Source organism: Plasmodium berghei, assembly GCF_900002375.2.
Source record: "Plasmodium berghei ANKA genome assembly, chromosome: 2".
NCBI lineage: Eukaryota > Apicomplexa > Aconoidasida > Haemosporida > Plasmodiidae > Plasmodium > Plasmodium berghei.
In genome coordinates this window covers 564329-581574 of record NC_036160.2, presented here as the reverse complement: position 1 = coordinate 581574, position 17246 = coordinate 564329, and the positions used below count along the sequence as shown (strand labels likewise).

Genomic DNA, 17246 nt, shown 5'->3' with positions numbered 1-17246 from the left:
AAAATATAATAAACACTTATATACTTGTTTCTAATACTATATACCACTTTTTTATTAAAATTATAGTATTTTCAAATTAAGTTGCATGGTTCCCTTTTCTAATTCCATATACATAATTTTAATATTGTTTTTAATGAATATAAATAAGTTCATAATCCATCTTAATGAGTCAAATAATTTTATTTTTATTCCTATATACTTCAATTTAAAGATATATCTTATTGGGTAATTTTATAATACATTTTGCATATTTTTTCCACTGTTAAAACGAAAATTAGTACTGAACACATACTTATTATGTTATTTATAAGGCCAAATAAGTATTTAATGTAAATAGTTTTTAAAGTAATACTTAGTAAATATTAAATATATAACATTTAAATAAGTATTGATGCAAATTTTAAAGTATAATAAAAAACTATGTTTAATTGGGTTGTTGTATTGTCCTTTAAGGGGAGAGATATAAGATACATTTGCTCTTTTAATATATAAATTTAGATAAATATTTACTAAATGTTCTGAATTGTTCATTTCTATCCTATATATTTTATTGTTATAGTTATCAATGTATATACAATCAAATAATTTATTAAAAATTCTATATTTTATTAATTCTATGACAAAACAGTGCTATTTTAAATTTAAAAATGATGAGTCATTAAACAATGATAATATAATACGCGTTAATATGAAATAATAAAATGACATTTAACATGAATTGAGTCTTTAACCTTTTCTTTACTTATCAAGTTGTTTAGAATATAAAACCACATATCCCAAATTGGATCTTTAACAAATATATAAAAAGGATACCTTTATAATGTATTATTATGTGTCTTTTCGAAAAAAATATTTAATTATATGAAATTTTCGCAATAAAACAATATTTCAATATTAGTAAAGTATTTTATTAGGTTATATGTATAGGAATATAATAATAATACATTCTATCTACCATATTATTTATAATTATTAAAATATTATATGAAATTTTATTAATATTTTAACTATTTTAAAATATAATTTATTTATACCCCAAAACTATAAAGTTTAAAAATGAATAGTGATTAATCTATTATTACACCTTTATAGAAAATAAATTAATGTATATAAATCAACTTCTATTAATACTAATTAATTTTAATATAAATTTAAAGGAAATAAAAAATATAATAGTAACTACAATTATAACTTCAAAAAATGTTCGAAGCATAACAATATTTTATAGACTATGTTATATTGCCAATTCTCGATTGATATTTCATGCATCTATATTTTATGAATATATATTATTACAGTTCAGTTGGATAACATGATTTAAATTAAAACAAATATGATACAAATTATAAGTTTTGTTAAATAAAATTTTCATCAAATAAAGAAACATATTGTGTTATACATAATTCAATATAGTCACATGTTAACAAGCTTTATATAATAAATAATTATGATATATCATAATATGAATTAATATATAGTCAATATCTATATTAATATATACAATATAAATATTTTACTTTAACCATATTATATCGATATGAACACTCAATTATATATGTTATAACTTATGAAAAATGTTATACAACCACTTTCATATTAATGGCGATATTCCTTTGGGGTGTATATTTGGATTTAATTTATAGATTAAACATACAGGTATAGTATATATATTTAATCACAATTTATAGACAAATAAATATGATCAAATTATAAACAAATTAATAATAATATAACCCTAACCCAAAGAATAGATTTCATAGAGCAAAACCATAACCCACAGTACAGGACCATGACCCAAAATACGAGTTCTCCAAAACGCAACTCTAAACCAGAACCCTAAATTTTATATATAGCTTGTAATTTTATTATCAAATGCGTTTAAATTAAGTTTACTTAAAATAATTATAAATATTAGCTAAAAATTAGTATATTAAAAATTCATTAATACATAATATATGTGCATGAAAATAGATAAATGAGTTTTTAACAAATTGTAATCACAGATACATTAATTATATAACATGATTATATATCAAATTAAAATATATAATAATATAACAAGCAATTAAATTATATTTAATTATTATATAAAATGTAAAAAGTATAACTTTTATGCCATAAAATATTAATTATATTATTTCTAGTCATTTAAACATATATAATAAAAAGTGGTTATTTTGATATTTTTTCTAATTTACGTTCACTTTTAATAAGCCTCCAAATGAAAAAAAATATGGAAAATCCAGACGGTATGAGTAATATAAATAAGCTCGGCAACCCTGTTATTGATACTGAAACAGCAACTGCTATAAATATCAAATACGACAAAATGAATTTGTTTTCTTCTTTTTTAGTTTTTTTAGGAAATTTTGATTTCATATAACAATTACTTGATGCAATTTTATTATTTTCATTATTTTCCAATTGTCTAAATTTTTCATACTCTGGTACAGAACTATTTTCATCTTTTTTTGTTATTTTTTTATCCAGTATTGGTTGTATTGCTAATTCATCATTTCTTTTATTATCAAGATCTTTTTTTACTTCTTCTAATTCTTTTCGAAGCTCATTAATTATTTTTTTTGTCTTACTATCTACATTTTTGAAATCAAGTGATGTGTTACTTTCTTTATGCTTCTTTATATGTGAATCTATAATATTTCGAAGGTGTTCTATTTCTTTGTTACATTCAACATAATCACCAAGTTGACTTGCAAGACTCAAAGTTGATTCATAAAATCCATTTAAATCAAATTCGTTATCTGCATCTGCTAATATCCTATTATTTCTAAAGTTTATTACATTCCTTTCAAGGTATATCCCTCTATCGTTTACAAAGTATAATTCCTGAAAATAAATGAAATATTTATTAACATATATGTAATTAATTTTAATTGTTTCTTTAACTTAACTTAAGTACCTTGCAAATACATGAAACAATAATATAAGGTTAATGTGAAACAAATAGATACGGAAACTATAATGAAATATTATTAATAATAAAATAATGTGTAACTTACATTTTTGGCATATTCAAAAAAACAAATAATAATTGAAAAAAGAACACATTTTAAAATACTGACTCTCATTTTAAACTTTATTTATTAAATAAATGAAATAATGATGATAACTTCACATTTATTCACAAAATATGAATGTTTACTATAGTTTTTTGCTCTAAAATTTATGAATAAATGAATATATCTATAAAAAGCTATGAAACTTATTTCATTTATTAATTTTTTCTATTTTCTTAGAACCAATTTATGTAACTGTTGTAATAAACTTCGTTGATTCATTAAAAGTATTTATGGATATAAATATTATATTATTTCTTTTTTCAAATAAATATTAATTTTTCTCCATAAGCACACCATTTTTAATATTTTAATTATAAAAAAATATATGTACATAATAATTTTCCCTAAAATTTATTTTTTGAAAATTTGTTATAAAATAAACTTTTAATTAATTTTTAATACTTTGATATATTTAGTGATGGGGTTTTAATATTTTGTAAATTTATATATTTTCTATTATCATTTACATACGACCAAATAATAAATATCAATTAAAATAATATGGTATTAGGTACATATATATTTTTTTTATATGAATAAATACAAACATACAACGAACACATTAATAAAGTATCGTTAATTACATTTAAATGATTTTTAATTTATTACATTTTATTGTTATATTTCTCCAATTTTAAATATTAATAATATTCCACATTTTATTTACCATTTTTTGTAAAAATATTTTTTTCATAGATTGATGTGTACTAATTTTATTTATAAATTATCTATGAATATACGCATCAAATGTACTATTCCTATTAAAATCATATAAAATATTCATATTTTCAAGTATACCTCGTTATAAATCACAACGAATAATACATATGAAACCAGAAAATGAAATACAGTTAATAAGAAACGCTTTATTTCTCGATTCATTAAACATATATTATAGTAACTTTAATAGTTAAACATTATATTGCCTTATTTTTATAAATACTATTTAAATAAAACATAAATATAGCACATTATCATAGTAGATTTCCTCATATAGAAAATGTATTATATACTTTTTATAAAAATAGGGTAAGTGAGCCTTAATTATAATTCACGTATATTAAAGCCCTAATTATTTATACTAATAAATTAAATGCTGTTTATTTAGTATTCTTTAAATTAATATATTTTTTAAATTCAAAATCAAACATAAATTAAATAAATTTTATCATTCCAAAGAATTGTTTTTTCTTTTATAAACAAAGAAAACAAACAAAGAAAATAAATTAATAACTGCCATATAACCTTCCTCTATACATTTAATAATCCCATTTTCTCATCAACTCAATTTATAACTCTTTTCACGTTTTTCTGTCTTCATTCATTCTCCCCCAGTTTCTCATATTATGCATTGTAATTATTTAAATCAACTTTCTATTCTAGAACCAAGTCTATTCCAATATTTGATAAATTGTTCCATAAACCATTAACCCAAAATTAGCAATAAAATACAAAAAGACATTGTTCAACATATTTACCATTAAGTTATATTAACACAAAATCCAATTATAATTTATCAAAATATATTTCTTTATTCATTTATTTTCATCCTCATTTTTTCTACATATTTACACTTAATATAAATATTAAAAACTACAACTTATCCTTTACATATTTTAATAATTTATTTCCTATATATATTTAAAACAATTCTTTAAACTAATAAATGTTATCAAATTATAAAAAAATAAATGCAATATAATACTTAACCCTAACCCGAATATGGGATCTACAAACATAACCCTGACCCACAACATAAAAACTATATAAAATTATGCAAAAATTATTTCTAAATAGACAATTTCTTAAAATATATCAAGCATTATTACTATTCCTGAAACAGTTACTACTCTTCGAATCATATATTATAGTCTATTTTCTTCTTTATTGTTTTAGCTTTTCTCTTAAATGTCGTTTTTGAGATCGTTTCCGAAATCCAAATAACGAATACTAATATAAAAATTAAAAAAAATGTATAATTTACTTATATTCATAAATTACTTGGTGTTGGATATATTTTAATTGGCTTATTATTTACCTTATATCCAATTCCTAAAAAAAATGCTATTGCACCAAATATCGATAAAATTGGAATTAATTTGTTTCCTATCGACGAACTTAATGATGCAACTTCAGATGTTTGTGCAGAATTTTGTACAGTTTGTTCAGTAATTTTTGTAGTATTTTGTGCTGTTTCTATCGATGGAAAGGATAAGGTATCATTACATTTATTTTTTAAATTATTATAATCAGTTGATAATGTAGACAATATTTTATTGTAGGAAGTGCCTTCAGTATTATTAGAGTCTCCATCAAGTTCTTGATATTTTTTAACAAATTGATTAGCTTTTTCCAAACATGTGCAATTTTTATTGTCATCATCAAATTCATTATAAATTTCACATAATAATTTAAATGGAGCATAAAATTTAGATATATCTTTAATATCCATATTCATCATATTTGTTTTATCTATAAGATCCTTATAACTACTATAAGCATCAACACCACCTATAATATTAGTATACTTATCATTGTTTATATTTGTAGTATAAAAATAAGTTAAACTGTCGCTTCCGTCATTATTTTTCTTTAGGTTTAACATATAATTTAACCATATTATAATGTATTCAACAATATCGATGTTACTTTTTGCAACAGACTTAAACACAGAAGAATTCTTAAAGAATTCATCAAACAAATATAAACACCCAGCATTAATTTTTTCGAGCTCATTGACACAATTTTGATTACTACAATACTGTTTGAAATGTTGATCATCTTCAATTTTATACTTTCCATCACTGTCCAATTGATCGGGAAAATTCGTCATTAGATAAATGAAGTTGCTACACTAAATAAACATTTAAAAAAACTTATTATAAATATGCATTATTGAAAATTTTATTAAAATAAAGTTTAATGATATATATAATACAATAACAAAAAATGTAAAGGAAATTATTATTATTAAAAAATGCATATACCACATCCTTATTCATTGTGAAAAAATTTTATTTTTGATTTGTAAATTGGGTAGAATCATGCTGTTTTATCTACGTTACCCCAATATGTGACGCAAAAACTTCGACCCTATATATAGCAACTGTCTGTAGTTAAATATACAAGTTTTTCAATAATTAAATTAATATAGAATAATAAAATAATATTATTACTAAAAAAACGTTATATTCCTCTTTATGATAATTAGCTAAATTACCTTAAATAGAGGGTTTTTTAATAAAATTGTGATTAAATATAGGTTTGATGCATTTTATACAAAAAAGACTATTATTAATAAAATATGGTATAACTTTATTATAAAAATATATATATTTTTATAATGAATTTAAAGTATGTTTGAACATAGAAAAGGAATATATTTATATCTTATTTTTTAATGATTGCCTTTCTAAAACTTAAATACTGTATAAAATTAAAAAATAAAAATACTATTGTTATTATAATCCTTAAAATTATATAAATAATCGTTTTAAAAATATATTAAATATTTATATAGTTGTTTCTAATACTATATACCAATATTTTATTAAAACTATATCATTTACAAAATAAGCTCCATTGTTACCTTTTTTAATTGCATATACATAATTTCAATATTATTTTTATTCCTATATACTTCAATTTAGAAATATATATTATTATGTAATTTTATAATATATTTTGCACATATTTTCCACGGTTTAAAACGACAATTAGCACTGAACCCGTATTTATTAAGCTATTTATAAGTTTAAATAAATCTTTGAATGTAAATATTTTTTAAAATAATACATAGAAAATATTAAATATATACCATATAAATAAATATTGATGCAAATTTTAAAATATAATAAAAAACTATGCGTAATTAAATTGTTATATTTACATTTTAGATAGGAGAGATAAGGGAATTATACTTTTTTAAGACAAGACTGTAGTCATATTAAATTTACCTGTTCCACATAGTTTAATTATACCTTATATTTTCTACCATTAAAACTTTCAATTAATATATAGATTAAAAATAACTTAGAATTGTTACTTTTCTAAATATATAATTTGCTTTTAATTTTTAATAAGTAATATTGTACTACATGTTTTATAATAAGGTACATTTAGTTCTATAATGAATATAAAATTATTAATATTATTTTTCTTGGTAGTTTTAACTCTAATATTATCCCATTAAAGCTTGCTTAAATATATATTATAATATTTCATTTTATCTTGCATGTATACAATTTTAGTCTTATTATAAGTTTAATAATACATATAATGAATTTATACCCATATAGTGTATCAAATGAACATAATATATTAACCTAATATTATTATTGTTGTTACTAATGATACATAAATGTATACTACAATGATATAATTAATTCACTCAAAAGGAATACTTTAATCCAATTAGTATTTTTCCTTGTTTCATTGTTTTAAAGTATAACATTTTAGAACGTATTATTTTGTAACAACAATATATTTAAATTATATATTTGTGAATTTGTATATATATTATAACCTAATAAAAGTATTATTAGTTCAAATTAATTAATTATTACATACTTTTTCTATATACTTTGCATTAATATATAATTGTATATATTTCCCAAATTTAACATATTTCAGTTTTAGTCATTGATACAATATTATATATATTAGTACAATAACGTTAATTTTATATACCAGGTTACTTATAAGTATTATAACAAACTATAACATTAAATTTTATTAATATATTTTATTTTTTAACTATTTTAAATATATATTTCCAATTTATATATACCTCAAAATTATAATGTTTAAAAATTAATAATGATTAATCTAATATTATACCTTTATAATAAATAAATTAAATTATAAAAAACTATTTCTATAATTTTAATTTAAAACTTTAGGATAAATTATACTATATATAATCCAAAGTTAAAAGGATAACATGCCTACATCTATAATGTAATTTACTATTAATGTATATATTTTTATTGTATTATTAAAAATGTTAGATGTATAAAATGCCTTATATAAATAACGTTGTATTTTCGAATCTCGATCGATATTTATGAATCTATATTTTATGGTTATCTATTATATATTAGTAGTGTGTTTAATTAATTTTAAAAAAACACATATTAATATGAATATATATTGTAATGTAGGTGAATATTCAAAATGAATAGAATTATAATTATACTCTGATATATAAAACTATTATATTGTTCGGCTATAAAAATACGATTTGAATCAAAATAAATATAACACAAATCATAAATTTTTCTAAATAAAAATTTCATCAAATAAAACATATTATGATATGCATAAATCAATATATCTTGGGGTTATCAAGGCTTATATAATAGATAACTATGATATCCCATGATACGGCTTCATATATACTCAATATCTATATTAATATATACAATATAAACATTTTTTTTTAATCATATTAAATCGATATGAACACTCAATTATATATATTATAACTTATGAAATATGTTATGTGATCCCTTTCATATTAGCTTATGCCTCTTTTTGGTTGCATATTTGGACTTTTGAACTTCATCTTATGATTAAACATACGGATATAGTACATATATTTAATTACTGTTCAAATCATAAAAAAATTAATGCAAATAAAACTCTAACTCAAAACATCGATTCCATAGAGCAAAACGGTAACTCGTAATACAGATCACTGACCCTAAACCCTATCAAATTGTATGATAAGACATAATCACTAAATTAAATTTCTACTGTTATATGTTTTATTGTTTATTAAGTTAAAAAAGGCAAAAAAAAATGTATATAATTTTAATTAGTTAAAAAAGTATATAACTTGAACCATTTGCAACCATTTACTCGTTTTCTTATTACTATTATTATTGATAAAAAGTATATATTCTATATAATAGCTTCGATTTTTCAATAGTTATTTTTAGGGATGCATTACTTCATATTTTCTTTATGCAGTATTTATTTATTCATTCATTCATTCCATCGTTTTATTCTTCGTCCAAATATAGCGTACTTGAGTCTTCTCCATTTATTGTACTTAATTCGTGTTTTTCAGGAGCCTTAGGTACTGCATGTGTGCATCACCTTTTTTATGTGCGTTCATTTGCTTCTATTGGTAATTTTTCTTAATAATTATCAAAAAAAGTATTATTATTTTCATATTTTTCTTTATATGGTCTAATATACCATCATCTCATTGTTTCATTTTATCTTCTTAAAAATATGGGCACTTTATCAACGAAAATACCGTCGGTTTCTGAGATAAAGGGCTTATCTAATTCAGCTTGACGCCCTTTATAAATTTCTATTAATAATGGATCGTATTCATCTATAAATTCGAGATCTTGAAAATCAGTCTCATACTCTCCTTATGTTTAACTGACTCATCTCCCGTCTTATGGCTTTTCTTTGTTTTTTTTTCTACAGAATGGAAACTAAAAAGATAAGAAAATTAAAAATATATCAAATATTGTTATCTTAATTTATTATTATATCTGTACACAAAATTAATTAAAGCAATTAATATAGGCATATTTATATACAATATGATGTATTTTTGTGTTTTTTTTCTTATATTACGAATCATGAACCACAAAACAATTTAAATCAAAATAACATCAAACCCTCTTCCGAATTCTCCGAAAATCTTCTAATTACAAAGGATATTCATAATATGATACCTATCAATATATATCCCGAAGAAATTCAATTATTAAAAGAAAAAGAATTTTATACTGATTTAAAACATCTAACTAGTTTATATATAAATGCAGATTTTAAAAAGCTCTATTATAATGTATTTTCGAAAATACATCCAAAAAATACATTATATCAATTTTCTCCCCAAATAAATCCCCAACGTCTTAATTATGACCATTTTAATGAATTAGGTCATACTATACAAACTCCATCTGGATATTCATTTAATTTTAAATATAATGTATCATTGCAAAAAGTTAAACAAAAAGTATATCCATAATTTATATTACCTTCACCCTTATATAAACATCATTTCTTTATTCTTCCCCTTTACAGACCAAACTATCCCCTCACCTCCATAACAATATTGATATACATTTATATAAAATTTATTCAAAATCTAAGAAATTAATCATAAACAACGAAGATGACGTGGGTAACTTTCCAACATTTATTCATTTCTTCCACTATTTAATCATAATATAACATAGTTACTTTCCTATTTCATTTTAATAATCCTAATTTTTTGCTTTTTTACTTCCCCAATATTAATTAATATCCTTATTCAAATAAGATATACTATATATCCACAAAAATATATTTCAATTCCAATTTCTTTCATGGTTTAAAATTCATCATTTTGGTTAATTTTAATTTATGTAATTTTATAATATTTATTAATCTATATACATTTTATTGACCACTATCATAATAAAAATAAAACTTCAATAACCATTACATACATTTTTATAATATTATTACACACACTACCATTTTAAATAAAGAATAAAAAAGTATATATCTACAAAATGATAATTTATTTTCATAACAAATCCAAAATAAAAGGCATTTCATTACATATTTTCCATCTAATATTCCAATTCCTTTAACAATTATATAATCATAATAGTAATAATAAATAAATAATTCAATTTATTTCTCTCTTATAATTATTTAACAAAACCTTATATTTTATCTTTTTTCTCAACTTACATATATTTTTAGACCCTGATATTTAATACTTTTATTTATAATAGTAATCTCACACAACATGAAATACATTATTTCTGTTAATATCACATAAAATATGTATATTCACAAACATACCCCAAATAAATCACCACACTATAACATTAAATACAACCAATAAACAAAATTGTACAAATTATATAAGTTGTATAAAAACATTATATTTCACGGAATTACCAATTTATCATCATCCCAAAATCTTAAATCATAATTTAATTACTCTATTAACTTTTTATTTTTCTCATATTCAATAAACATTATTATGCTATCTCGAACATTTAAACACTATATCACCTCTATTTTTACATATCTCAATCACAGAGCAAAAAATACAACAAATAATTTAAATATAAAATCCCATCATATACCAAATATATTTGATTAATTCCCTCCTATTTTAATCAAAATACACAGAAATTCTAATTATAGTTTTCTTTATAGATATTACACCACTATATTTATAATAATGAGCAAAATATATATGATTTATTTAAAATTTATATACTCTTTTGTATTCAAACTCATAAACCTGCAGCATTAAACCTGATATATTTCCACATCACAGCTTCACGAAAAAAAAATATTAAATTTTTATTTAATTTTATATTTGTTTTTATATATATATATATTTTTTATTTTGATACATAAAAAATATTTTATTATAATTTGTATCAATTTGCAAGAAATAATGTATATCATTGCTATCACCGAAAATATATAATTTTGACCGTTTAACGAATAATATTAGAAAAATTCTATTAAACTTTCAATTAAAGTAAAAAATAAAATTACAGAAAACATAATTCATCATAATGTAAAATGTACCATTCTATTGTTAAGATGAATTGGAATGTTATTATTGTAGCTATAATAGTTGCAACCATATATAAATAATGCATTTTCACCATAAATTAAACTCTTTAATACATAAAAATATAAAAAACATCCATACTCAAATAAAAGAGAAAAATAACAAAACAACTATTTATTTTTGATTCTTTTCTCTCTATATTTTAAATTATCAATTTTCATTAGGTAGAGTATCCATCCATACATTTTTTTCAGATCCATATAAATGCTTACAAATCCTATATATATAGATATTTTGTAAAACTATGCTTTAATTTCAGCTAACTATAAAAAACAAAAATTTGTGTTCCCATAATGCGTAACATATAAAATATTATATATAATTAATTAAAGCTACTTTTTTAAATATTATAGTATTAGAAAAATTAAAATCATAATATTTTTGTTGCTCTATAATTTCTGTTGTACGTTATTTTTCTCCCCTTGTAATGAGTTCATTTAAGTAATTTCCCGTTTAAATAATTATATAAATTTATTTTTTTATTTTTTAATAATTATTAATTTTTTATAAATTCCTTGCATATTCGCTTGCTTCATTTTAAGTCTATTTATATAACTAGTTTTTACAGTTTTTAAATTCATATTTTACTTATCAAATCCAAAAATGAATAAAGGATATATTAAGATTGCTTTGGCACTTTTAAGCCTCGCAGGATATATGCAAAATGTATCATTTGCAACCGAACATGTTGCAGATGTTGCTAGCGATGCCAACCCCAATCGCCAAAAAACAATGTATGAAAATATCGAAAAATATGTACATATAATATAAATATCCATATTCATCAAACCCATCCCTTCATAATCATTAAATATTTTTAATCTTATTTTATAAATTCATTTCTTTCTTTTTTTTTACCCATTAAAAATAATCTCATTTTCACCAATAATATTTCGAATTCAAGATTTGAGAAATACAGAGACTTTGTATGTCATGACATTTATGAAATTTCAGCAGCAATATATCATGCAAACGATGCTTCAGCACTTTTACTAAAACTTTCTGAGACAGGTACAGACGATTATTCGACCTATTCTCAAGAAAATGAACACAAAACTATATATTTTAAGAAGATTGGAAATATGGATATTGGAAGATTTCATCTTACAATCCCATCTGCCTCTAAGGTATCAAATACCAAACAATATTTAAGATATAAAAATAACGTTAAATTAAATGATCATTATTATATATATCCATATTTTTATTTTTCATTAGTACTCTGACGTAATAGATAAAATATGGGATTTCAATCATACACAAAAATACGATTACAAGTTTATTAAGGGTACATAAAAAATAATCAATAATTTTAATATGTCCTTATCATTATATACACATCTTTCAATTTTACTATTCTTTGTCTATTATTTTCATTTATATTTTATTATATTCATAATATTTCATTTATATCTCCCAAATGATCACTTTTCAGGAGATCTTGTTCGTATATACTCCAAATATTTAATCATCTTTGAAAAGCTTAACATAGATCCTAACTATGCACCCCCCATAAAAAAATATGTTTTAGCTGCAAAAGTTAAAGTAAGCAAATTTTTTTTCCATTATTCATATTGTTATTCATATTATTATACATTAATTTACACAATACATATATATTTTTTACTCATTAATTTTATAGCAATCAAATGACACAACTGTAATTCTTTGCCCTTCAAGAGTTCTAAATTATCTCGGTGAATTCGATGATGAACCTAATATGAAAGAAATATTAAAAAATACACAATCAATCGAAACTGACATTGATCCTGAGGAAGCATTAATCAAATTGGGTACTAACATAGCCGGATTTGTAGTTAAAAAACGCGACGATAACGTTCAAGTTATTTATATCAACGCTGTAAGCAATTTCAACAAATAATCAATTTTTTCTCATTTTAACATTTATCGAAAATATAGTTTCTCTATAACTCATATATTTTATAATATTCACACACAAAATATTGACGTATTTTATATATTTATCCATTTTTTTCATAGATTTATGATGGTGGCAATTCTACCGAATATGCCGACGATAAAAGAGAGAGAAATCGCGCATATGTAAATATACTAAGGTTAGAACAACGCATTTGATCTAGTAAACAACAATATACCCCAATTATAACTCTTTCAACACTTTACTATTGGGATACATATATTAATAAAATTAATTTATGATTATGCGTAATGCTTATTTAAATTACCAGCACAACACTTTTATCGTTTAAAAATTATTATTTAATATGTAATTTTTTGTTCCTTTTGAATTAAAAATATGTTGAATGTGTTTAATTTCGTGGCGAAATCAAATAATTAATGCTATATTCAACTATTTTTTCTGTATTATTCCCCTTTATATTAATTCTATCACTTTTTTTTACGTTAAAAATGTATGTTTCGTACTTTATTATTATCATAAAACTTAAAACAAGTTAATAATTAATTGTATATCAATATAGAAATATCATAAAACATATCGATCACCATCCTCAAATTAATATACATATTATTTATATTTTTTTCCTTAAATTTTTTCTTTGAAAGCGTTTATAGAATCTAAATAATAAATACTAATATAAATATATTCAAAAAATGTAATTTCAATTTTGTCGGCTCAAATATTGTATTGCCCAAAATTGGAATATAAGCTATTTATGACGAATCAAATTATATATTTTTACGCTAAATAAATAAAAATAATATAAAACTCCTATTAATACGAATTAAAAATTTTTAAAATAATTTCCTTCTTTTTAAAATAATAACTTTTAAAAAATATTCCCCTAAAATGGTAAATTTTATGCATACGTGCTATATGATCATATTATTATTTATCATTTGGGAATAGAATCATTATGGTCTAGAATAAATATTTATTTTAATGGGTATTTTTCAATTATTATTTTATATACGTTTTTTTTTAAATAAATATATTCTCATAAATAAAAATATTAAAAAATTATTGATAAAAATGTTTTGGAAATCACGCAACAGAAATTAGTAAATTAGCAATTTTAATTTTATTATATTTTTTTAATACAAAATATTCTTATAAAATAAATATAAAATTGTATTTATATTTACTTAGTATTAGCTTATAATACAATTGTAATAAATATAACCATTAATTATGCTTTGGATTAATCGAATCAAATGAATACTTTCGTGTAAATAAATAAATATATATATATATTGAACTTATTTTATTTATATTTACATTAATTTTGTACGCAAAAAATTAAAATAATTTACAAAAAACAAAATTACATAATAAAATAAGGAAACAGTAAAATAATAATAATAATTATCTTATACACGGCCATCGCGTGTAGTTATATAAAGCTATATGCAAATGGGAAATAATATATATCAGAAAGATCATCCGCCAAATGGCTTTATTCCATATGTTAAATTGTTTTTATTTTTTTATATAATTTATATACAAAAATATACTAAAAGGGTAAGAAAAAAAACAATATTTTAATGAGAATTTTAATTTTTGAACCATATATTTATGGGATTCTCTAAAAATAATTATTATCCTATTAATTCATTTTATAACACCATTAACATTTACATTATTTTATTAGGTTATCAATGAAAAAAATGCATATGAGAATATCCTTGGAAATGTATCAGACCTAAGACCCCAAAGACTATTAACAGAATATGTTAGGGGGAAAACTAATATCTTTCAAAGATTACATAATGAGGTATCATAATAATAACAACTATAATACTAAGTTTGCATTAGCTTATATAAAAAAATAATACTTAAAGACAATCATAAAAAAATAATAAATAAAACTACTATATTTAATTTTAATAAGTTCACAATGTGTATTATATATATTCTTGCATATTATCAATTTACAGGATTATTATGATATTTTAGGGGTTACAAAAAGTGCAGATATTGATCAAATAACAAAATCTTATAAAAAATTAGCCATAAAATGGCATCCTGATAAGCATACTGATAAGGATGATAAACTATATGCTGAAGAAATGTTTAAGAGTATTTCAAGCGCATATTCCGTGTTATCCGATGAACATCTAAGGAAAATTTATGATACACATGGCATTGAGGGAATAAAAGGAAGTGTAGAAAGTTACAAACCATTTTATTACACCGAATATTTCAATAAAATTATAAATCCATTGAAAAACTTTTCGTTTGTGACATTGCTTAATGATAAGTATCACAAATTATCTAATTTCCTACATAGTGCCGAATATAAACCGTTTTCTTCTTTAAAAACTAGAAGTAAGAATATATATGCATATATTTATATATAAACTAAAAAATGTATAAAATATAATATTGTAAGTGTGTGTTAAATGAGATATATCATAAATTAAAACCAAACGGATATTATATACATTTATTTCAATATAATTATATACAATAATACGATGATAAAAATATCACGTATACCACTAAAAATAAACGTTATTACATGCACATGATGCTAATATATATTGCATATATTTTCTTCCTTAATTTTTATATTAAAAGCAGGAAATAATAATCCAGGTTTACGTGAAATAACGCTTGAGTTAACATTAGAAGAGTTATATCAAGGATGCAAAAAGGAATATAAAATTGTCAAAAATGTATATGTTGGACTAACAAATTTTCAAATCGATAAAACCCTTGTAATTGATATTAAACCTGGATTGGAAGATAACGCTTTGATTATGTTTCATATGGAGGGCGATCAAGTATCTCCTTCAACACCACCAGGGAATATTATTTTCAAGATTTTTACAAAAAAACATGATACCTTTATCAGAAGAGGTAACAATTTGATATATAAACACTATATAACCTTAGAACAAGCTTTAAAAGGCTTTAATTTTTCTATAAAATCATTGGATAATAAAGATATAATTATAAATGTAGATAATATTGTTAGCCCTAACTCAAAAATGATCATACCGAATGAAGGAATGCCATATATGGACAATCCAAATCATAAAGGAGATTTAATAATTGAATTTATACATATATATCCCGAAACAATGACTGAAGCAGAAAAAATAGCCTTAAGGGACATTATTAATAGTACAAATGATAAAAATACATCTTATTAATATGTTTTTGTAAGAATTTAAAAGGGTAGCATTTTAAAACATGTACTTATAATATAGGATGCATATCATTGAAGTTTATTATTAAAATATATTATAATAATATAATAAAAATAAAAATTTCCCCCATTATCTCAAAAAAATACACTAATTAAATAAACCGTTTGTCAATTTTGATTATTCATTTTTTATTCGTTACTTATTTATTTGTATTTTGTATTCATTTTTATTTTGATTGTATTTTTTGAAAATATTTGTACAAAGCTTACAATTAATTGAATAAAGACAATATATTAATAAAAATTTATAAATAATAGTAATATATTTTGATTTGGGTTGTTTTATGAGGATCATAACAAATATTTAAGATATGAATGCTATCTAAAAATAGCATATTTTTCTTAAATATGTATTTAAATGTGAGAATATATAGTGCACTTAATGCTCAAACT

The 17246-nt window shown here is 21.1% G+C and overlaps 5 protein-coding genes across 5 annotated transcripts; 3 read left to right on the top strand and 2 right to left on the bottom strand.

The window, feature by feature from the left end:
• Window positions 1-2172: 2172 nt before the first annotated feature.
• On the bottom strand, window positions 2173-3089 carry PBANKA_0215800 (fam-b protein; the record flags this gene model as incomplete). Its single annotated transcript, XM_034565730.1, has 2 exons — window positions 2173-2847; window positions 3021-3089. 2 exons carry the CDS (start codon window positions 3087-3089, stop codon window positions 2173-2175), a joined length of 744 nt encoding a protein of 247 aa, XP_034419878.1.
• Window positions 3090-4964: 1875 nt separating this feature from the next.
• On the bottom strand, window positions 4965-6082 carry PBANKA_0215700 (BIR protein; the record flags this gene model as incomplete). Its single annotated transcript, XM_034565718.1, has 3 exons — window positions 4965-5030; window positions 5119-5934; window positions 6068-6082. The coding sequence occupies 3 exons, from the start codon at window positions 6080-6082 to the stop codon at window positions 4965-4967; spliced, it is 897 nt and encodes a 298-aa protein (XP_034419877.1).
• Window positions 6083-9771: 3689 nt separating this feature from the next.
• Window positions 9772-10283, top strand: PBANKA_0214951 (conserved rodent malaria protein, unknown function; the record flags this gene model as incomplete). Its single annotated transcript, XM_034565707.1, has 2 exons — window positions 9772-10053; window positions 10134-10283. 2 exons carry the CDS (start codon window positions 9772-9774, stop codon window positions 10281-10283), a joined length of 432 nt encoding a protein of 143 aa, XP_034419876.1.
• Window positions 10284-12300: 2017 nt separating this feature from the next.
• On the top strand, window positions 12301-13794 carry PBANKA_0214900 (fam-a protein; the record flags this gene model as incomplete). Its single annotated transcript, XM_034565696.1, has 6 exons — window positions 12301-12431; window positions 12602-12824; window positions 12916-12985; window positions 13133-13242; window positions 13340-13558; window positions 13699-13794. 6 exons carry the CDS (start codon window positions 12301-12303, stop codon window positions 13792-13794), a joined length of 849 nt encoding a protein of 282 aa, XP_034419875.1.
• A 1252-nt stretch (window positions 13795-15046) lies between these two features.
• On the top strand, window positions 15047-16797 carry PBANKA_0214800 (heat shock protein, putative; the record flags this gene model as incomplete). Its single annotated transcript, XM_034565685.1, has 4 exons — window positions 15047-15160; window positions 15291-15413; window positions 15577-15967; window positions 16220-16797. 4 exons carry the CDS (start codon window positions 15047-15049, stop codon window positions 16795-16797), a joined length of 1206 nt encoding a protein of 401 aa, XP_034419874.1.
• Window positions 16798-17246: the final 449 nt, after the last annotated feature.